This window comes from Pseudophryne corroboree, chromosome 4 (assembly GCF_028390025.1).
Source record: "Pseudophryne corroboree isolate aPseCor3 chromosome 4, aPseCor3.hap2, whole genome shotgun sequence".
Classification (NCBI taxonomy): Eukaryota; Metazoa; Chordata; class Amphibia; order Anura; family Myobatrachidae; genus Pseudophryne; species Pseudophryne corroboree.
The window spans coordinates 609698081-609721024 of record NC_086447.1 but is presented as its reverse complement, the minus strand read 5'-3'; the positions used below and the strand labels follow the sequence as shown (position 1 = coordinate 609721024).

At 48.2% G+C, this 22944-nt stretch overlaps 1 protein-coding gene across 21 annotated transcripts in view; it reads right to left on the bottom strand.

The window, feature by feature from the left end:
• AFDN (afadin, adherens junction formation factor) overlaps positions 1-22944 on the bottom strand; it is an 866421-nt gene that overhangs the window by 474534 nt on the left and 368943 nt on the right. For all 21 annotated transcript variants that reach the window (XM_063917625.1, XM_063917611.1, XM_063917620.1 and 18 more), the window contains exon 7: positions 1707-1815. In XM_063917625.1, the coding sequence (XP_063773695.1) occupies positions 1707-1815 (109 nt within the window). The remainder of the gene's footprint in view (positions 1-1706; positions 1816-22944) is intronic.

Here is a 22944-nt window from a genome sequence, read left to right as displayed (position 1 = left end):
TTGTCATCCCCTTTGAAATAACTAGGAGATAGATAGTTGAGAGGCTGCCAAAAGTGTTTCAGAAGATACACCTTAACCGTACCTAAAGCCTTAATTAACAGGAATTTGCCACACTATATGATCATTGCAGATAAAGCCCTTATACACTGGACTTGGATTTCCTCCACTGACATTATCATTCCATCTGTTGTCCATTCTATTACAAAATTTCCCAAGTAATTAATTGGAAGTACATTGCCATTTATCAAAATTTTCTGTATGTCCACTGTTGGTGTAATTTTCATATATAATTTAATTATATAACAATTTGATATATTGCCTTACAGTAAATGTTGATTATAATTATATATATATATATATATATATACACACACACACACACATATATATATATATATATATATATATATATATATACACACACACACACACACACACACACACACACACATATACACACTGCATGGGCTGTTTTGAGATTTTTAGCAAATTTAAGAGCAGGCTGGCAGTATCTTCATTTGTATCTACGAGCCCTGTTTTATCTTGATACTTTTAAGATATCAATAGCATTACATAAAGCAGGGAAGAGATGTTGTTCTCAGTTGTAGCCAGGGACGTACAGATGTGATTTGTCTTGTGTTCCAGGATTTCAGTGCTGTTACCCAGCTCGGTCAATTCCAAAGTAAATTCCTGGATACTCTGCCCCTTGGAAAGGGATCAATGTATGAGTGAGATCACCAGTCTGCGAACCCCTGCTGTGAACTCAGTCACTGGGGTCAAGGAAGATCTCTGAAAGGTCTCTGGAATCTTGGGTCAGGATGGAAGAGGATGCCTTGTCTTAATTCTTAGAAAAACTGGATGTTTTTGCAGACATGGTGAAGGAACAGATCTTAAATGCAGAAAATGAGGCTCATATGGACATATAAGAGCAGAGGTGACAGTCCAGAGGGAAATAGAGAGGGGTAATGGCAGACAGAAAAAGGGTCTATTTAGATAATAATCACAGAGATCTGGGAGGCACAGAAAAAAGAAACCCAGATGAAGCTTCAGAGGGGGAGGACTTGGGACACACCAGCCAGGTGACGAGGAGTTGACATTGGTGAAGAGACTGTGCTAGAAGTTCAGTAGATAGGCATGGTGAGACATCCACATGAGGAGGATCTCAACCGGACAGAAAGAGGACTTGTGTGCAGCATGCAAGTGCACCACAGATACATTGGCACTAGACTGTGCAGCCAGTCACACGGAAGCAGTATTGTAGGGTATCGATGTCTCTAACAGCAGCAGTCAGAGATTCGAAATGACAGAGCTGGATCTCTCCAGGCATGTCACTTAAAAGTGATAGTAGAGGTCAGGACATGATGCCAGGTGAGAGTCAAGTGAGCATCAGGTGGAGCTAAAGGGGTCCATGGATCAGTGAGACAAGTAAGCAAATTCACGTAACATTTGAGATAGAGGAAGCTGCAAGGGTTCAACGCCAGTATATCTGCTCTGGTTGCAAGCTAAGCCACACTCCAATAAAACCAGAACCCTTTTTTTTTTTTTTTTTTTTTAATAAAGCAATTTATATATACACGTGTGTGTAAAAGCTTAATGAACTACAGTTACTACATGTTGTTGAAACAAGGTACATGACATCTGACTACTGCATCAGCAGCATGCATTTCCAATGGTCCATTAGTATACTTTTGTAGGAAAGACACTACCTTTATCACTTGGCCAGTCTCTGAATATCTGTAAAGGACACTCATCATCATCCAGTATGGTCTCTTTCATGCCTTTATCGGAATGTTGGGCACCAAGAGGTAACATTACCTAAAAAGAGATAAAATATATAGAAGCTTATAATTAAAAAAGCATTATAACAAAGCAAGCAAAAATAAGATTTTACTCACCGGTAAATCTATTTCTCGTAGTCCGTAGTGGATGCTGGGAACTCCGAAAGGACCATGGGGAATAGCGGCTCCGCAGGAGACTGGGCACAACTAAAGAAAGCTTTTAGGTCACCTGGTGTGCACTGGCTCCTCCCACTATAACCCTCCTCCAAGCCTCAGTTAGGACACTGTGCCCGGACGAGCTGACATAATAAGGAAGGATTTTGAATCCCGGGTAAGACTCTTACCAGCCACACCAATCACACCGTATAACTCGTGATACTATACCCAGTTTAACAGTATGAAAAAACAACTGAGCCTCTCAACAGATGGCTGAACAATAACCCTTTAGTTAACAATAACTATGTACAAGTATTGCAGACAATCCGTACTTGGGACGGGCGCCCAGCATCCACTACGGACTACGAGAAATAGATTTACCGGTGAGTAAAATCTTATTTTCTCTGACGTCCTAGAGGATGCTGGGAACTCCGAAAGGACCATGGGGATTATACCAAAGCTCCCAAACGGGCGGGAGAGTGCGGATGACTCTGCAGCACCGAATGAGAGAACTCAAGGTCCTCCTCAGCCAGGGTATCAAATTTGTAGAATTTTGCAAATGTGTTTGCCCCTGACCAAGTAGCAGCTCGGCAAAGTTGTAAAGCCGAGACCCCTCGGGCAGCCGCCCAAGATGAGCCCACCTTCCTTGTGGAATGGGCTTTTACGGATTTAGGATGCGGCAGTCCAGCCGCAGAATGCGCCAGCTGAATTGTGCTACAAATCCAGCGAGCAATAGTCTGCTTAGAAGCAGGAGCACCCAGCTTGTTGGGTGCATACAGGATAAATAGCGAGTCAGTTTTCCTGACTCCAGCCGTCCTGGAAACATAAATTTTCAAGGCCCTGACTACGTCCAGCAACTTGGAATCCTCCAAGACCCTAGTAGCCGCAGGCACCACAATAGGTTGGTTCAAGTGAAAAGCTGATACCACCTTAGGGAGAAACTGGGGACGAGTCCTCAATTCCGACCTATCCATATGGAAAATCAGATAAGGGCTTTTACATGACAAAGCTGCCAATTCTGACACACGCCTGGCCGAAGCCAAGGCCAATAACATGACCACTTTCCACGTGAGATATTTTAGATCCACGGTTTTAAGTGGCTCAAACCAATGTGATTTTAAGAAACTCAACACCACGTTGAGATCCCAAGGTGCCACTGGAGGCACAAACGGGGGCTGAATATGCAGCACTCCCTTCACAAACGTCTGAACTTCAGGTAGTGAAGCCAGTTCTTTCTGGAAGAAAATCGACAGAGCCGAGATCTGTACCTTAATGGAGCCTAATTTCAGGCCCATAGTCACTCCTGCTTGTAGGAAATACAGAAATCGACCTAGTTGAAATTCCTCTGTTGGGGCCTTTTTGGCCTCACACCAAGCAACATATTTCCGCCATATGCGGTGATAATGCTTTGCAGTTACATCTTTCCTGGCTTTAATCAGCGTAGGAATGACCTCCTCCGGAATGCCCTTTTCCTTCAGGATCCGGCGTTCAACCGCCATGCCGTCAAACGCAGCCGCGGTAAGTCTTGGAACAGACAGGGCCCCTGCTGCAGCAGGTCCTGTCTGAGCGGCAGAGGCCATGGGTCCTCTGAGATCATCTCTTGAAGTTCCGGGTACCACGCTCGTCTTGGCCAATCCGGAACCACGAGTATTGTTCTTACTCCTCGTTTTCTTATTATTCTCAGTACCCTTGGTATGAGAGGCAGAGGAGGGAACACATAAACTGACTGGTACACCCACGGTGTCACTAGAGCGTCCACAGCTATCGCCTGAGGGTCCCTTGACCTGGCGCAATATCTCTCTAGTTTTTTGTTTAGGCGGGACGCCATCATGTCCACCTGTGGACGTTCCCATCGATTTACAATCAGCGTGAAGACTTCTGGATGAAGTCCCCACTCTCCCGGGTGGAGGTCGTGCCTGCTGAGAAAGTCTGCTTCCCAGTTGTCCACTCCCGGAATGAACACTGCTGACAGTGCTAGTACGTGATTTTCCGCCCATCGGAGAATCCTTGTGGCTTCTGCCATTGCCATCCTGCTTCTTGTGCCGCCCTGTCGATTTACATGGGCGACTGCCGTGATGTTGTCTGACTGGATCAGTACCTTGTAAATGGCCCTTAGTTCCAGAATATTTATGTGTAGGGAAGTCTCCTGACTCGACCATAGTCCTTGGAAGTTTCTTCCCTGTGTGACTGCCCCCCAGCCTCGAAGGCTGGCATCCGTGGTCACCAGGACCCAGTCCTGTATGCCAAATCTGCGGCCCTCTAGAAGATGAGCACTCTGCAGCCACCACAGCAGAGACACCCTGGTTCTTGGAGACAGGGTTATTAGGCGATGCATCTGAAGATGCGATCCGGACCATTGGTCCAACAGGTCCCACTGAAAGATTCTGGCATGGAACCTGCCGAAAGGAATTGCTTCGTAAGAAGCCACCATCTTTCCCAGGACCCGCGTGCAGTGATGCACCGATACCTGTTTCGGTTTCAGGAGGTCTCTGACTAGAGATGACAGCTCCTTGGCTTTCTCCTCCGGGAGAAACACTTTTTTTTTTTGGACTGTATCCAGAATCATACCCAGGAACAGTAGACGTGTCGTCGGAACCAGCTGTGATTTTGGAATATTCAGAATCCAACCGGGCTGGTGTAGCACCTCCTGAGATAGTGCTACTCCCACCAACAACTGCTCCTTGGACCTCGCCTTTATTAGGAGATCGTCCAAGTACGGGATAATTAAAACTCCCTTTCTTCGAAGGAGTATCATCATTTCCGCCATTACTTTGGTAAACACCCTCAGTGCCGTGGAGAGTCCAAACGGCAGCGTCTGGAATTGGTAATGGCAATCCTGTACCACAAATCTGAGGTACTCCTGGTGAGGATAGTAAATGGGGACATGCAGGTAAGCATCCTTGATGTCCAGGGATACCATGTAATCCCCCTCGTCCAGGCTTGCAATAACCGCCCTGAGCGATTCCATCTTGACCTTGAATTTTTTTATGTATGTGTTCAAGGATTTCAAATTTAAAATGGGTCTCACCGAACCGTCCGGTTTCGGTACCACAAACAGTGTGGAATAGTAACCCCGTCCTTGTTGAAGTAGGGGCACCTTGACTATCACCTGCTGGGAATACAGCTTGTGAATTGCCTCTAGCACAGCCTCCCTGCCTGAGGGAGTTGTCGGCAAGGCAGATTTTAGGAACCGGTGGGGTGGAGACGCCTCGAATTCCAGTTTGTACCCTTGAGATACTATTTGCAGGATCCAGGGATCCACCTGTGAGCGAGCCCACTGATCGGTGAAATTTTTGAGGCGGCCCCCCACCGTACCTGGCTCCGCCTGTGGAGCCCCACCGTCATGCGGCGGACTTGGAAGAAGCGGGGGAGGACTTTTGCTCCTGGGAACCTGCTGTTTGTTGCAGCCTTTTTCCCCTACCTCTGCCTCTGGACAGAAAGGATCCGCCTTTTCCACGCCTGTTTTTCTGAGTCCGAAAGGACTGTACCTGATAAAATGGCGCCTTTTTAGGCTGTGAGGGAACATGGGGTAAAAATGCTGACTTCCCAGCAGTTGCTGTGGAAACTAGGTCCGAGAGACCATCCCCGAATAACTCCTCGCCCTTATAAGGCAAAACTTCCATGTGCCTTTTTGAATCTGCATCCCCTGTCCACTGGCGAGTCCATAAGCCTCTCCTAGCAGAAATGGACAGTGCACTTATTTTAGATGCCAGCCGGCAGATCTCCCTCTGTGCATCTCTCATGTATAAGACTGAGTCTTTTATATGCTCTATGGTTAGCAGAATAGTGTCCCTGTCTAGGGTGTCAATATTTTCTGACAGGGAATCTGACCGCGCAGCGGCAGCACTGCACATCCATGCTGACGCAATAGCTGGTCTAAGTATAATGCCTGAGTGTGTATATACAGACTTCAGGATCGCCTCCTGCTTTCTATCAGCAGGTTCCTTGAGGGCGGCCGTATCCGGAGACGGTAGTGCCACCTTTTTAGACAAACGTGTGAGCGCTTTATCCACCCTAGGTGGTGACTCCCAACGTGACCTATCCTCTGGCGGGAAAGGGAACGCCATTAGTAACTTCTTAGAGATTACCAATCTTTTATCAGGGAAAGCCCACGCTTCTTCACACACTTCATTTAATTCTTCTGATGGGGGAAAAACTACGGGTAGTTTTTTTCTCCCCAAACATAATACCCTTTTTAGTGGTACCTGGGTTTATATCAGAAATTTGTAACACCTCTTTCATTGCTTCAATCATGCAACGAATGGCCTTAGTGGACATTAAACTAGACTCATCGACGTCGACACTGGTGTCAGTATCCGTGTCGACATCCGCGTCTGCCATCTGAGGTAGCGGGCGTTTTAGAGCCCCCGATGGCCTTTGAGACGCCTGGACAGGCACCCCGCAGGGGGTGACATCCCTTCTATAGGCATCTGGTCCGTCTCCACATCATTATCCTCATCAAGCATGTCGGCACAGCCGTACCGACACACCGCACACACACAGGGAATGCTCTAACAGAGGACAGGACCCACAAAAGCCCTTTGGGGAGACAGAGTGAGAGTATGCCAGCACACACCAGAGCGCTATATAATGCAGGGACTAACTGAATTATGTCCCCTATAGCTGCTGTTATATATACTGCGCCTAAATATAGTGCCCCCCCCTCTCTTTTTTACCCTTTTCTGTAGTGTAGACTGCAGGGGAGAGCCAGGGAGCTTCCTTCCAGCGGAGCTGTGAGGGAGAAATAGCGCCAGTGTGCTGAAGGAGATAGCTCCGCCCCTTTTTCGCGGACTATTCTCCCGCTTTTTTATGGATTCTGGCAGGGGTAATTATCACATATATAGCCTCTGGGGCTATATATTGTGGTATTTTTGCCAGCCAAGGTCTTTTTATTGCTGCTCAGGGCATTTCCCCCTAGCGCCCTGCACCCTCAGTGACCGGAGTGTGAAGTGTGTATGAGGAGCAATGGCGCACAGCTGCAGTGCTGTGCGCTACCTTGGTGAAGACTGATGTCTTCTGCCGCCGATTTTCCGGACCTCTTCTTACTTCTGGCTCTGTAAGGGGGACGGCGGCGCGGCTCCGGGACCGAACACCAAGGCCAGTTCCATGCGGTCGATCCCTCTGGAGCTAATGGTGTCCAGTAGCCTAAGAAGCCCAAGCTAGCTGCAAGCAGGTAGGTTCGCTTCTTCTCCCCTTAGTCCCTCGCTGCAGTGAGCCTGTTGCCAGCAGGTCTCACTGTAAAATAAAAAACCTAATTATATACATTCTTTCTAGAAGCTCAGGAGAGCCCCTAGTGTGCATCCAACCTCGGCCGGGCACAAAATCTAACTGAGGCTTGGAGGAGGGTCATAGTGGGAGGAGCCAGTGCACACCAGGTGACCTAAAAGCTTTCTTTAGTTGTGCCCAGTCTCCTGCGGAGCCGCTATTCCCCATGGTCCTTTCGGAGTTCCCAGCATCCACTAGGACGTCAGAGAAAGTGTATAATCCTCTGCAGAACAAATAAACTAATAAAACATCATAATAATTTACATATTTACATCATACGCTCAACAGGTAATTTCAAACTCTAAAGGTGGGTACACACTAGGCGATGTGTTCGATAAGCAACATCGCCTAGTGTGTCCCCCTCTAGGGCCTGGCCGTACGGCAGCATGCATACACACTGAGATATCGCTAGCTATATCGCACAGTGACGTCATGCCGCAGCCGGAGCATGCAGCCAAATTGAGCAGCGTGCACGACCAAGACAGAGGGTCATTAATAACCGGCGAGTAGACGCATCGCTCATTTACAGCGTACACACTAGTCCTCTGTCATTTACAGCATACACACTAGTCAATACAGTAGACGTCGCCCAGGAAGGGTCAAAATGAGCGCCGCGTTCTCTACTTTATCGACTTGTGTATACGGGCCTTAAGAGGTTCCCTGCACTGTATATAATAAATATATATATATATATATACACACACACACATATATATATATATATATATATAATATATATATATATATATATATATATATATATACATATATACACACACAGGTTGAGTATCCCTTATCCAAAATGCTTGGGACCAGAGGAATTTTGGATATCGGATTTTTCCGTATTTTGGAATAATTGCATACCATAATGAGATATCATGGTGATGGGACCTAAATATAAGCACAGAATGCATTTATGTTTCATATACACCTTATACACACAGCCTGAAGGTCATTTTAGACAATATTTTTTATAACTTTGTGCATTAAACAAAGTGTGTGTACATTCACACAATTCATTTATGTTTCATATACACCTTATACACACAGCCTGAAGGTCATTTAATACAATATTTTGAATAACTGTGTATTAAACAAAGTTTGTGTACATTGAGCCATCAAAAAACAAAGGTTTCACTATTTCACTCTCACTCAAAAAAGTCCGTATTTCGGAATATTTGGATATGGGATACTCAACCTGTATATATATATGTATGTTTAAACCTACCGGTAAATCTTTTTCTCCTAGTACGTAGAGGATGCTGGGAACTCCGTAAGGACCATGGGGTATAGACGGGCTCCGCAGGAGACATGGGCACTATAAAGAACTTTAGAATGGGTGTGCACTAGCTCCTTCCTCTATGCCCCTCATCCAGACCTCAGTTAGAGAAACTGTGCCCAGAGGAGACGGACAGTACGAGGAAAGGATTTTGGTAATCTAAGGGCAAGATTCAAACCAGCCCACACCAACCACACCGTATAACCTGGAACATACGCAACCAGTTAACAGTATGAACAAACATTATCAGTCAACGACTGATCTTAACTGTAACATAACCCTTATTTAAGCAAGAACTATATACAAGTCATGCAGAAACATGTCCGCACTGGGACGGGCGCCCAGCATCCTCTACGGACTACGAGAAAAAGATTTACCGGTAGATTTAAAATCTTATTTTCTCTTACGTCCTAGAGGATGCTGGGGACTCCGTAAGGACCATGGGGATTATACCAAAGCTCCAGACCGGGCGGGAGAGTGCGGATGACTCTGCAGCACCGATTGAGCAAACATGAGGTCCTCCTCAGCCAAGGTATCAAACTTGTAGAATTTAGCAAAAGGGTATGAACCCGACCAAGTAGCCGCTCGGCAAAGTTGCAATGCCGAGACACCTCGGGTAGCCGCCCAAGAAGAGCTCACCTTCCTAGTGAAATGGCCTTTACCGAATTAGGTACCGGCAATCCAGCCATAGAATGAGCCTGCTGAATCGTGTTACTGATCCAGCGGGCAATAGTCTGCTTAGAAGCAGGGGCACCAACCTTGTTGGCTGCATACAGGACAAACAGTGCCTCTGTTTTCCTAACTCGAGCCGTCCTAACTCGAGCTGCTGTAACAGGCCCTCCCTGAGAGGAAGAGGCCATGGATCTTCTGTGAGCAGCTCCTGAAGATCTGAATACCAGGCCCTTCGAGGCCAATCTGGAACAATGAGTATTGTCTGCACTCTTATTCGCCTTATGATTCTCAGTATTTTTTGAGATGAGAGGAAGAGGAGGGAACACATAGACTGACTGAAACACCCATGGTGTCAGGAGAGCGTCCACCGCTACTGCCTGAGGGTCCCTTGACCTGGCACAATACCTCCGAAGCTTCTTGTTGAGGCGTGATGCCATCATGTCTATTTGAGGAAGTCCCCAAAGACTTGTTTTCTCTGCAAAAACTTCTTGATGAAGTCCCCACTCTCCTGGATGGAGATCGTGTCTACTGTGGAAGTCTGCTTCCCAGTTGTCCACTCCCAGAATGAATACCGCTGACAGAGCGCTTACGTGATTTTCTGCCCAGCGTAGAATCCTGGTGGCTTCCGCCATTGCCACTCTGCTCCTTGTCCCGCCTTAGCGGTTCACATGAGCCACGGCTGTGACGTTGTCTGATTGAATCACAACCGGTAGGTCGCGAAGAAGATTCTCCGCTTGTCATAGGCCGTTGTATATGGCCCTCAATTCCAGTATGTCGATGTGTAGACAAGCTTCCTGGCTTGACCATAGTCTCTGAAAATTCCTTCCTTGCGTGACTGCTCCCCATCCTCGGAGGCTCGCGTCCGTGGTCACCCGAATCCAGTCCTGAATGCCGAACCTGCGACACTCTAGAAGGTGAGCACTCTGGAGCCACCACAGGAGAGACACCCTGGCCCTGGGGGACAGGCTTATTTTCTAATGTATATTTGAAGATGGGACCCAGACCACTTGTCCAGAAGGTCCCACTGAAACATCCTTGCATAAAACCTGCCGAAGGGGATGGCCTCGTAGGTCACCACCATTTTCCCCAGTACTCGAGTGCATTGATGGACTGACACTCTTTTCGGTTTTAACAGGTCTCTTACCATGTTCTGGAGTTCCCGGGCTTTTTCCCTCGGGAGAAAAACCCTCTTTCGTTCTGTGTCCAGAATCATGCCTAAGAAAGACAGCCGAGTCGTTGGAACCAACTGCGACTTTGGCAGATATAGAATCCATCCATGTCCCAGGGAGAGCGACACGCTTTTCTACAACTGTTCCTTTGATCTCGATTTTATTAGGAGATCGTCCAAGTACGGGACAATTGTGACTCATTGCCTGCGTAAGAGCACCATCATTTCCGCCATTACCTTGGTAACACCCTCGGGGCCATGGAAAGCCGAAACGGCAACGTCTGAAACTGGCAATGACAGTCCTGTACAGCGAATCTCAGGTATGCCTGATGAGGAAGATATATGGGGACGTGAAGATATGCATCCTTTATGTCTAATGACACCATAAAATCCCCACCTTCCAGGCTGGAGATGACTGCCCTGAGCGATTCCATCTTGAACTTGAACATTTTTAAGAACAGATTCAGGGATTTTAGATTTAGAATGGGTCTGAAGGAAGCCATCCGGTTTCGGGACCACAAATAGGGTTGAATAGTACCCTTTCCCCTGTTGTGTTAGGGGAACCTTGATAATCACTTGCTGTTGACACAGCTTTTGAATTGCAGCTAAAATTATCACCCTCTCTGGGGGAGAAGCTGGTAAAGCCGATTTGAAGAATCGACGAGGCGGCACGTCTTCTAATTCCAGCTTGTAGCCCTGGGATACAATTTCCATCGCCCAAGGATCCACGTCCGACTGAACCCAGACGTGGCTGAAGAGTTGAAGACGTGCCCCCACCGGTGCGGCCTCCCTCAGTGGAGCCCCAGCGTCATGCGGTGGATTTAGTAGAAGCCGGGGAGGACTTCTGTTCCTGGGAACTGGCCGTAGCAGGCATTCTTTTCCCTCTACCCTTACCTCTGGCGAGGAAGGAAGAGCCCCGACCTCTTCTGGACTTATGCGACCGAAAGGACTGCATCTGATACTGTGGAGTTTTCTTTTGCTGTGGGGGAACAGCAAAAAGGTAGATTTACCTGCGGTAGCTGTGGAAACTAAGTCCGCGAGACCTTCCCCAAATAAAACCTCACCCGTGTAAGGTAAAACTTCCATATGCCTCTTTGAGTCGGCATCACCCGTCCATTGGCGGGTCCACAGTGCCCGTCTAGCCGAGACCGCCATCGCGTTGGCCCTTGAACCTAGTAGACCGACGTCTCTCTGAGCGTCTCTCATATATAAGACTGCGTCTTTGATGTGACCTAAGGTCAATAAAATGGTATCCTTATCTAGGGTATCAAAATCAGCTGACAAGGTATCTGTCAAAGCTGCTACCGCGCTACAGACCCAAGCCGATGCTATAGCCGGTCCGAGTAAAGCACCAGCATGTGTATAAATTGATTTTAAAGTCGTTTCCTGTCTGCGATCAGCAGGATATTTGAGAGCTGCCGTGTCTGGGGACGGTAGCGCCACCTTTTTGGATAAGCGCGTCAAAGCTTTGTCCACCCTGGGTGAGGATTCCCACCGTACCCTGTCCTGTGCCGGGAAAGGATACGCCATAAGAACTCTTTTGGGAATCTGCAGTTTTTTGTCTGGAGTTTCCAAAGCTTTTTCAATTAACGCATTCAGCTCATGAGATGGGGGAAATGTTACCTCAGGTTTCTTTTCCTTAAACATGTGTACCCTCGTGTCAGGGACAGAGGGGTCATCTATGATATGCAAAACATCTTTTATTGCAATAATCATATAATGAATACTTTTGGCCACCCTTGGGTGTAGCCTTGCATCATCGTAGTCGACACTGGAGTCAGAATCCGTTTCGGTATCAGTGTCTGCTACCTGGGACAGGGGACGTTTATGAGAGCCCGAAGGGCCTTGTGACATAGCCAAAGCCATGGATTGACTCCCTGCTTTTTCTCTGGACTCTGCTTTGTCCAATCTCTTATGTAACAAGGTCACATTTGCATGTAAAACATTCCAAACATTCCACATGTCCAACCAATCAGGTGTCGGCGTCACCGACGGAGACACCACAATCATCTGCTCCACCTCCTCTTCCGCCTCAGACATGCCGACACAGGTGTACCGACACCCCACACACAGACAGGGATTGTATATATATATATGTATATATATATACAGGTAACAAGCTGTATAACAGACAGCGGCACTCAGAGACTGACACAGCGAAAGTAAAGTGCTGGTGCTTTTAATTCATGGCTGGTATATCCAACGTTTCGGGGCGTGCAAGCCCCTTTTTCAAGGTGAGCCAAAATACAAAGTGAGAAAACAGTGCAAAACAATTACCTTTATGGTGAGGAGGACCCACGTGTGGGAAGGTCTGCAGCGTGCGGGGGAGCCTGGAGCTTCCGCCCCGTATGTGGTGACGTGTTAGTGCCCCGGTCACGTGACCTCCAGCGCGTCTCCGGCCGCCTCGTTGTCATGACATCCTGACGCTACATGGTTGCCATGGACGTCTACGGCAAGTGCGGGTGCCGGGGTTGCGGAGGAGGCGCGACTTCAGGGTGATTGCAGGACGGGAAGGAACAGTTACACTATATTGTCATAACGTACAGCAAATAGTAAAAAAGCATGTCAGCTTGGATTAAAAGTCTCCTGGTTATCTAGCACTTACATTATCGTGGTGGTTCATTAAGTCACAGATAAACAGTCTGCTGGTGTAATAAACACCTAATCTGTGCGATACTAAGCCTATATACAAGATAAGTGCTATGTGGCATGTATAAGTCACCGGAAATGGAGGCTGATGGACCTGGTACCCGACCAGGAATGTCAGGGGTGCGACCGACCTTATGAACAACTAATGAATGTTACTCAGAAAACACTCCATTGAATTCTGTCATTGAGACCTTTCGGCCTCACAGTGTCCAATCTATACATCCACGTTGCCTCTCGTCTAAGTAGGGTAGCTGCTCTATCTCCACCTCTTAAATTGGCGGGGATATGATCAATAATTTGGAACTGCAAGTCTTTCAATGTATGTTGCTTGTCGACGTAGTGTCTGGCCACGGGTTGATCCGATTTCTTGGATAGAAGTGCTGCTTTTAGTGCGGACCTGTGCAAGGCAAAACGTTCCCTGGCATTGCGTATGGTCTTGCCTACGTACTGCTGTTTGCATGGACAAGTGATTAAGTAGACTACATGTGTTGTAGTACAGGTGAGTACATGCTTGATATTGTAGGAAGTCCCTGTGGAGGTAGATTTAAACCTTGTGCCAGTGATCATTGTTTTGCAGGTTTCACAGCCTAAGCATTTATAGCAGCCTGCTGCTTTGGTTAGAAAATTAGTGGTAGGTACTGAGTCGAATCCTGTAATGTCCGGATGTACCACGAAGTCTTTAATGCTTCTGCCTTTTTTGTAGCACATCATGGGTCTTTTCCTCCTTAGCCCACTTAGGTTCTTATCGGTGGAAACTATGGGCCACAGTGCTTTGAGAGCCCGCGGAATCACTGCGCTGGATGTATTATATTGTGCCACAAATGGTACAATGTCATTACTCTTCTTGATGGTAGATGTTAAGAGCTGGTCTCTGTTTGTAGTCAGGATTTTTTGCTCGTTTGTGAGTAATAATTTACTATTATAGCCTCTCTCTTTAAACCTAGCGGTAACATTGTTAAGAGCAGATTCCAATTGTGTCGGATCACTGGTGATTCTGGCAGCCCTCATGTATTGGGATTTAGGAAGCCCCTTTTTGAGGGCAGTGGGATGGTGGCTGTTGTAACGTAATAGGGTGTTTTTGTCGGTTGGCTTGTGGTACACCTCAGTATGAAGCATGCCATCCTTGATGATGACGTTAACGTCCAAATAATTTAGTTTGCTGGGGTCACATTGCAATGTGACTCTGATGGTGGACGGTCTGGTGTTGATGGCTTCGATGAACCTTTCAAACCTTTCTTGGCCACCGGTCCAGAGCAGAAACACGTCATCTATATACCTGCAATAATGTAGTATAAATTGTGTGTAAACGTCGTTATTGAAAAACATGGCCTGTTCTTCCTCTAGCATGAAGACGTTGGCAAACGAGGGAGATACGTTGCTTCCCATGGAACAGCCGCTTACTTGCCGGTAGTATTTACCGTCAAATAAAAAGTAATTGCGGGTTAGTATCAGTTCGAGTAATTGCAGGAACAGATTGTGATCAAAGTTTTTCATATTACATTTAATTAAGAATGATCTCATTGCCGCTAGACCTTGGTCGTGCGGAATGCAGGTATACAGGCTGCAGATGTCTACTGTGCAGATGATGGTTTCCACGGGTACCGTACCGACTGTTTTGAGTAGATTTAAAAAACTGGTAGTGTCCTTAAGGTAGTTTGGTTGAGCCAAAATGAGCGGCTGCAATATACTGTCCAGGAAGATGGAGATCGGCTGGTAAAGTGCTTTGTGCGCAGAAATTATCGGCCTGCCGGGGGGATGATCCAAACTTTTATGTATTTTGGGGACCAAAAATAACAGGGGGACAACGGGGAAATCTTGTTTGAGCGCTTTGCATAGTTTACTGGTTATTAACCCGGTATTGTGTGCCGAGTCAAGGATGTTGTCCGCTTCAATTTTGAATTGTTTAGTTGGATCAGCAGTCAGTGCTTCGTAGACTGATGTGTCGCCCAGCTGGCGGTATGTTTCCTGTTTATAGTCACTCGTATTCATAATGACTATTCCGCCCCCCTTGTCTGCGGGGCGGATCACGATATCCTTGTAGGTGGCAAGTTGCTTTAGGGCTTTAAATTCAGAGCGTGACATATTGCGATGATGGCTCTGATTAGCCTGGGTGTATTTCATCAAGGAGAGTGCCGATCCGACATTTGCAAGTATGTATATATATATATATATATATATATGAGACAGTTCCCCCAATAAAGCCCTTTGGAGAGAGAGAGAGAGAGAGAGAGAGTATGCCAGCACACACCCAGCGCCAATAATACTGGAAACAAAATTCCCAGATACACAGCGCTTTTATATAATCCTATAGATAAATCTATACACTCACTGCGCCTTATAAGTGCCCCCCCTCTCCTCTTTTTTGCCCACTGTCACCGTGTTCAGCAGGGGAGAGTCCGGGGAGCCAGCTTCTGCAGTGTGCTGTGGAGAAAATGGCGCTGGTTAGTGCTGTGAGATCAAGCTCCGCCCCCTCAGCGGCGGGCTTCGGTTCCGCTCAAATTTATTTATACTGGCGGGGGATTATAAAATGTACTGCCTCCGCAGCCTATATATTCATATGAGCCAGTCCTAGAGGTTTATTGCTGCCCAGGGCGCCCCCCCTGCACCCTGCACCCATCAGTGCCTGCAGTGTGTGTAGTGTGTGGGAGCAATGGCGCGCAGCGTTACCTCATAGAAGATCTGAAGTCTTCTGCCGCCTTTGAAGTCTTCTTTCTTGTTAATACTCACCCTTCTATCTTCCGGCTCTGCGAGGAGGACGGCGGCGCGGCTCCGAGACGAATGGCGGGGGTGAGACCTACGTTCCGACTCCATCTAGAGCTAATGGTGTCCAGTAGCCTAAGAAGCAGAGCCTATCATTTAAGTAGGTCTGCTTCTCTCTCCTTAGTCCCACGATGCAGGGAGCCTGTTGCCAGCAGTGCTCCCTGAAAATAAAAAAACTTTTTTTTCAGAGAAACTCAGGAGAGCTCCCCTGCAATGCACCCAGTCTCTTCTGGGCACAGGATCTAACTGAGGTCTGGAGGAGGGGCATAGAGGGAGGAGCCAGTGCACACCCATTCTAAAATTCTTTATAGTGCACATGTCTCCTGCGGAGCCCATCTATACCCCATGGTCCTTACAGAGTCCCCAACATCCTCTAGGACGTAAGAGAAATAAATAAATATATAATAAGAATTTACTCACCTGTAATTCTATTTCTCGTAGTCCGTAGTGGATGCTGGGAACTCCGTAAGGACCATGGGGAATAGCGGCTCCGCAGGAGACTGGGCACAACTAAGAAAGATTTAGGACTACCTGGTGTGCACTGGCTCCTCCCTCTATGCCCCTCCTCCAGACCCCAGTTAGGAAACTGTGCCCGGAAGAGCTGACACAATAAGGAAAGGATTTGGAATCCCAGGTAAGACTCATACCAGCCACACCAATCACACCGTACAACTTGTGATACTATACCCAGTGAACAGTATGAATAACAACGGAGCCTCTCAACAGATGGCTCCAAACAATAACCCTTTAGTTAGGCAATAACTATATACAAGTATTGCAGACAATCCGCACTTGGGATGGGCGCCTAGCATCCACTACGGACTACGAGAAATAGAATTACCGGTGAGTAAATTCTTATTTTCTCTGACGTCCTAGTGGATGCTGGGAACTCCGTAAGGACCATGGGGATTATACCAAAGCTCCCAAACGGGCGGGAGAGTGTGGATGACTCTGCAGCACCGAATGAGCAAAAGCAAGGTCCTCCCCAGCCAGGGTATCAAACTTGTAGAACTTTGCAAATGTGTTTGAACCCGACCAAGTAGCAGCTCGGCAAAGTTGTAAAGCCGAGACCCCTCGGGCAGCCGCCCAAGAAGAGCCCACTTTCCTCGTGGAATGGGCTTTTACAGATTTAGGATGCGGCAGTCCAGCCGCAGAATGTGCAAGTTGAATCGTACTACAGATCCAGCGAGCAAGAGACTGCTTGGAACCAGCTTGTTGGGCGCATACAGGATAAATAGCGAGTCAGTTTTCCTGACTCCAGCCGTCCTGGAAACATAGATTTTCAGGGCCCTGACTACGTCCAGCAACTTGGAATCCTCCAAGTCCTTAGTAGCCGCAGGCACCACAATAGGTTGGTTCAAATGAAAAGCTGATACCACCTTAGGAAGAAGTTGGGGACGAGTCCTCAATTCCGCCCTATCCATATGGAAAATCAGATAAGGGCTTTTACATGACAAAGCCGCCAATTCTGACACACGCCTGGCCGAAGCCAAGGCCAACAGCATGACCACTTTCCACGTGAGATATTTTAGTTCCACGGTTTTAAGTGGCTCAAACCAATATGACTTAAGGAAATCCAACACCACGTTGAGATCCCAAGGTGCCACTGGAGGCACAAAAGGGGGCTGAATATGCAGCACTCCTTTAACAAACGTCTGAACTTCAGGCAGGGAAGCCAATTCTTTTTGGAAGAAAATCGACAGAGCCGAAATCTGGACCTTAATGTAGCCTAATTTGAGGCCCATAGTCACCCATGACTGTAGGAAGTGCAGAAATCGACCGAGCTGAAATTTCTCCGTTGGGGCCCTTCTGGCCTCACACCACGCAACATATTTTCGCCATATGCGGTGATAATGGTTTGCGGTCACCTCCTTCCTAGCTTTAATCAGCGTAGGGATGACTTCCTCCGGAATGCCCTTTTCCTTCAGGATCCGGCGTTCAACCGCCATGCCGTCAAACGCAGTCGCGGTAAGTCTTGGAACAGACAGGGTCCCTGCTGCAGCAGGTCCTGTCTGAGCGGCAGAGGCCATGGGTCCTCTGAGATCATTTCTTGAAGTTCTGGGTACCAAGCTCTTCTTGGCCAATCCGGAACCACAAGTATAGTTCTTACTGCTCTCCTTCTTATTATTCTCAGTACCTTGGGTATGAGAGGCAGAGGAGGGAACACAAACCGACTGGTACACCCACGGTGTCACTAGAGCGTCCACAGCTATCGCCTGAGGGTCCCTTGACCTGGCGCAATATCTTTTTAGCTTTTTGTTGAGGCGGGACGCCATCATGTCCACCTGAGGCCTTTCCCAACGGTATACAACCATTTGGTAGACTTCTGGATGAAGTCCCCACTCTCCCGGGTGGAGGTCGTGCCTGCTGAGGAAGTCTGCTTCCCAGTTGTCCACTCCCGGAATGAACAGTGCTAACACATGATTTTCCGCCCATCGGAGAATCCTTGTGGCTTCTGCCATCGCCATCCTGCTTCTTGTGCCGCCCTGACGGTTTACATGGGCGACCACCGTGATGTTATCTGACTGGATCAGCACCGGCTGGTGTTGTAGCAGGGGTCTTGCCTGACTTAGGGCATTGTAAATGGCCCTTAGTTCCAGAATATTTATGTGTAGGGAAGTTTCCTGACTCGTCCATAGTCCTTGGAAGTTTCTTCCCTGTGTGACTGCCCCACAACCTCGAAGGCTGGCATCCGTGGTCACCAGGACCCAGTCCTGTATGCCGAATCTGCGGCCCTCTAGAAGATGAGCACTCTGCAGCCACCACAACAGCGACACCCTGGTCCTTGGAGACAGGGTTATCAGCCGATGCATCTGAAGATGCGATCCGGACCCTTGTCCAACAGATCCCACTGAAAGATCCTTGCATGGAACCTTCCGAATGGAATTGCTTCGTAAGAAGCCACCATCTTTCCCAGGACTCGCGTGCAGTGGTGCACCGACACCTGTTTTGGTTTAAGGAGGTCTCTGACTAGAGATGATAACTCCTTGGCCTTCTCCTCCGGGAGAAACACTTTTTTCTGTTCTGTGTCCAGAACCATCCCCAGGAACAGTAGACGCGTTGTAGGAACCAGCTGCGACTTTGGAATATTCAGGATCCAGCCGTGCTGTTGTAGCACTTCCCGAGCTAGTGCTACTCCGGTCAACAACTGTTCCCTGGACCTCGCCTTTATAAGAAGATCGTCCAAGTACGGGATAATTAAAACTCCCTTTTTTTCCCGAAGGAGTATCATCATTTCGGCCATTACCTTGGTAAATACCCTCGGTGCCGTGGACAGACCAAACGGCAACGTCGGGAATTGGTAAGGACAGTCCTGTACCACAAATCTGAGGTACTCCTGGTGAGGAGGATAAATGGGGACATGCAGGTAAGCATCCTTGATGTCCAGTGATACCATGTAATCCCCCTCGTCCAGGCTTGCAATCACCGCCCTGAGCGATTCCATCTTGAACTTTCTTATATAAGTGTTCAAGGATTTTAAATTTAAAATGGGTCTCACCGAACCGTCCGGTTTCGGTATCACAAACATTGTGGAATAGTAACCCCGTCCTTGATGAAGGAGGGGTACCTTGATTATCACCTGCTGAGAATACAGCTTGTGAATCGCCTCCAACACTGCCTCCCTGTCCGGGGAAGCTGTCGGCAATGCAGATTTGAGGAAACGGCGAGGGGGAGACGTCTCGAATTCCAGCTTGTACCCCTGAGATACTACTTGTAGAATCCAGGGATCCACCCGTGAGCGAGCCCACTGGTCGCTGAAGTTCTTGAGACGGGCCCCCACCGTACCTGGCTCCGCCTGTGGAGCCCCAGCGTCATGCGGTGGACTTAGAGGAAGCAGGGGAGGACTTTTGTTCCTGGGAACTGGCTGCATGTTGCAGCTTTTCCCTCTACCTCTGCCTCTGGGCAGAAAGGACGCGCCTCTAACCCGCTTGCCTTTCTGGGGCCGAAAGGACTGTACCCGATAATACGGTGCTTTCTTTGGCTGTGAGGGAACATGGGGTAAAAATGCTGACTTCCCAGCTGTCGCTGTGGAAACGAGGTCCGAGAGACCATCCCCAAACAACTCCTCACCCTTGGTAAGGCAAAACTTCCATGTGCCTTTTAGAATCTGCATCTCCTGTCCACTGCCGAGTCCACAATCCTCTCCTGGCAGAAATGGACATTGCGTTTATTTTAGATGCCAGCTGGCAAATATCCCTCTGTGCATCTCTCATGTATAAGACAGCGTCTTTAATATGCTCTACGGTTAGCAATATAGTGTCCCTGTCTAGGGTATCAATGTTTTCCGACAGGGAATCTGACCACGCAGCTGCAGCACTGCACATCCATGCTGAAGCAATAGCCGGTCTCAGTATAATTCCTGAGTGTGTATATACAGACTTCAGGATAGCCTCCTGCTTTCTATCCGCAGGCTCCTTTAGGGCGGCCGTGTCCGGAGACGGTAGTGCCACCTTTTTTGACAGACGTGTGAGCGCTTTATCCACCCTAGGGGATGTCTCCCAACGTGACCTGTCCTCTGGCGGGAAAGGGTACGCCATTAGTAACTTTTTAGAAATTACCATTTTTTTATCGGGGGAAGCCCACGCTTCTTCACACACTTCATTTAATTCATCAGATGGGGGGAAAACCACTGGTAGCTTTTTCTCCCCAAACATAATACCCTTATTTGTGGTACCTGGGGTAATATCAGAAATGTGCAACACATTTTTCATTGCCGTAAACATATAACGAGTGGCTCTATTGGAATGTACACTAGTCTCATCGTCATCGACACTGGAGTCAGTATCCGTGTCTACATCTGTGTCTGCCATCTGAGGTAGTGGGCGTTTTAGAGCCCCTGATGGCTTTTGAGACGCCTGGGCAGACACGGGCTGAGAAACCGGCTGTCCCACATCTGCTATGTCGTCAAACCTTTTATGTACGGAGTTGACACTGTCGCGTAATTCCTTCTACATGTCCATCCATTCAGGTGTCGACCCCGCAGGGGGTGACATCACATTTATCGGCACCTGCTCCGCCTCCACATAAGCCTCCTCATCAAACATGTCGACACAGCCTTACCGACACACCGCACACACACAGGGAATGCTCTGACTGAGGACAGGACCCCACAAAGTCCTTTGGGGAGACAGAGAGAGAGTATGCCAGCACACACCAGAGCGCTATATAATGCAGGGATACACACTACACACAGAGATATTTCCCCTATAGCTGCTATAATACACAGTTTGCGCCTAAATTTAGTGCCCCCCCTCTCTTTTTTACCCTATTGAGCCTGGAAACTGCAGGGGAGAGCCTTGGGAGCGTCCTTCCAGCGGAGCTGTGAGAGGAAATGGCGCTAGTGTGCTGAGGGAGATAGCCCCGCCCCCTTCACGGCGGACTTCTCCCGCTTTTTTCAGGATATTTTTGGCAGGGGATTTTACACATATATATAGTCTTACTGACTATATTATGTGTTCTGTTGCCAAGCTAAGGTATTTTTATTGCAGCCCAGGGCGCCCCCCCCCCAGCGCCCTGCACCCATCAGTGACCGGAGTGTGAGGTGTGCATGGGGAGCAATGGCGCACAGCTGCAGTGCTGTGCGCTACCTTAATGAAGACCGGAGTCTTCAGCCGCCGATTTCCTGGACGTTCTTCTTGCTTCTGGCTCTGCAAGGGGGACGGCGGCGCGGCTCCGGGACCGGACAACCGAGGCTGGGCCTGTGTTCGATCCCTCTGGAGCTAATGGTGTCCAGTAGCCTAAGAAGCCCAAGCTAGCTGCAAGCAGGTAGGTACGCTTCTTCTCCCCTCAGTCCCTCGTAGCAGTGAGTCTGTTGCCAGCAGATCTCACTGAAAATAAAAAAACCTAAATATACTTTCTTTTCTAAGAGCTCAGGAGAGCCCCTAGTGTGCAACCAGCTCGGCCGGGCACAAAATTCTAACTGGGGTCTGGAGGAGGGGCACAGAGGGAGGAGCCAGTGCACACCAGGTAGTCCTAAATCTTTCTTAGTTGTGCCCAGTCTCCTGCGGAGCCGCTATTCCCCATGGTCCTTACGGAGATCCCAGCATCCACTAGGACGTCAGAGAAATATATATATGTGTATGTGTATGTACATACACAAACACACACACACATATATACACGCACACACACACATATCAGTATGTTAAGCCGTTGGCCGGGTTCCCAGCGGTCATAATACCAAAGCGGGTATCCCGAAGTTTGAAGCTTCCGACATGGGCAAGTCTAAGCTATTCCTTCCCATCCCCTGCCCCTCAAACCCCAACCCCCCATTCCCACTGCCTAAACCTAACTGTCCTTCCCCTGCAGCCTGTCCCTAACATGCTTCCCAACACCCCCCCCCCCCCCCCCCACGGTGCCTAACCCTAAACCCCCTCCCTACAGCCTAACCCTACCTTACCCCAGCCCCATAGCCTAACCCTAAACTCCCATGTGGCGTCTCAACCTAATCCACCCTCTTACCCCTAAACCTAATCCGCAGCCTGTTCTTACTGTCGGGATGCTAGCTGATGGGATTCTGGTGACAGTCTCCTGCCCTACTCAGAGTTCCAGCGTTGGGATTTCAACGGGTGTCGGGGTATATATACACACTGTGATCCGGCTCTCCTTGAAGCAAGTACTGCACCGGGTGCCTCCGTAATGGACCATATACTCGAGCAGCAGACGTGGCACTCCTCCTGGGGGTAAATTTACTAAGATGGGGGTTCTATTTAAGATGGGATGTTGACCATAGCAACCAATCAGATTCTACTTCACATTTATCTAGCACCTTCTAGAAGATAATACCTGGAATCTGATTGGTTGCTATTGGCAACATCCCATCTCAAATAGAACTCCCATCTTAGTAAATTTACCCCCTGGTGTTTAAACCAATGAAACTCTCAAGCAGGGAGTGTATAATGTTTCAATGCCGGTTTATTAAGGCATTTTCCTCAGGTCTAAAAATACTGCTTATTTTTGATACACTGATGTGTACTTCAAGACTTGTGGTATACCAGTTGATGTGCCCCTGTGGGCTGTCATACATCGGAAAAACTGAACGTATGTTTAAAGAACGTATGGCAGCCCACAGGTCTGCCATCAAACTGCCAATTACTAAGGGATCTAGCGAGCAGCCTGTCGCCAGGCATTTCGTCCTTAAACGCCATCCACTGATCACCCTCAAATACCACATGATAGATCATGTACCAGCTACTATCAGGGGTGGTGACTGAGGC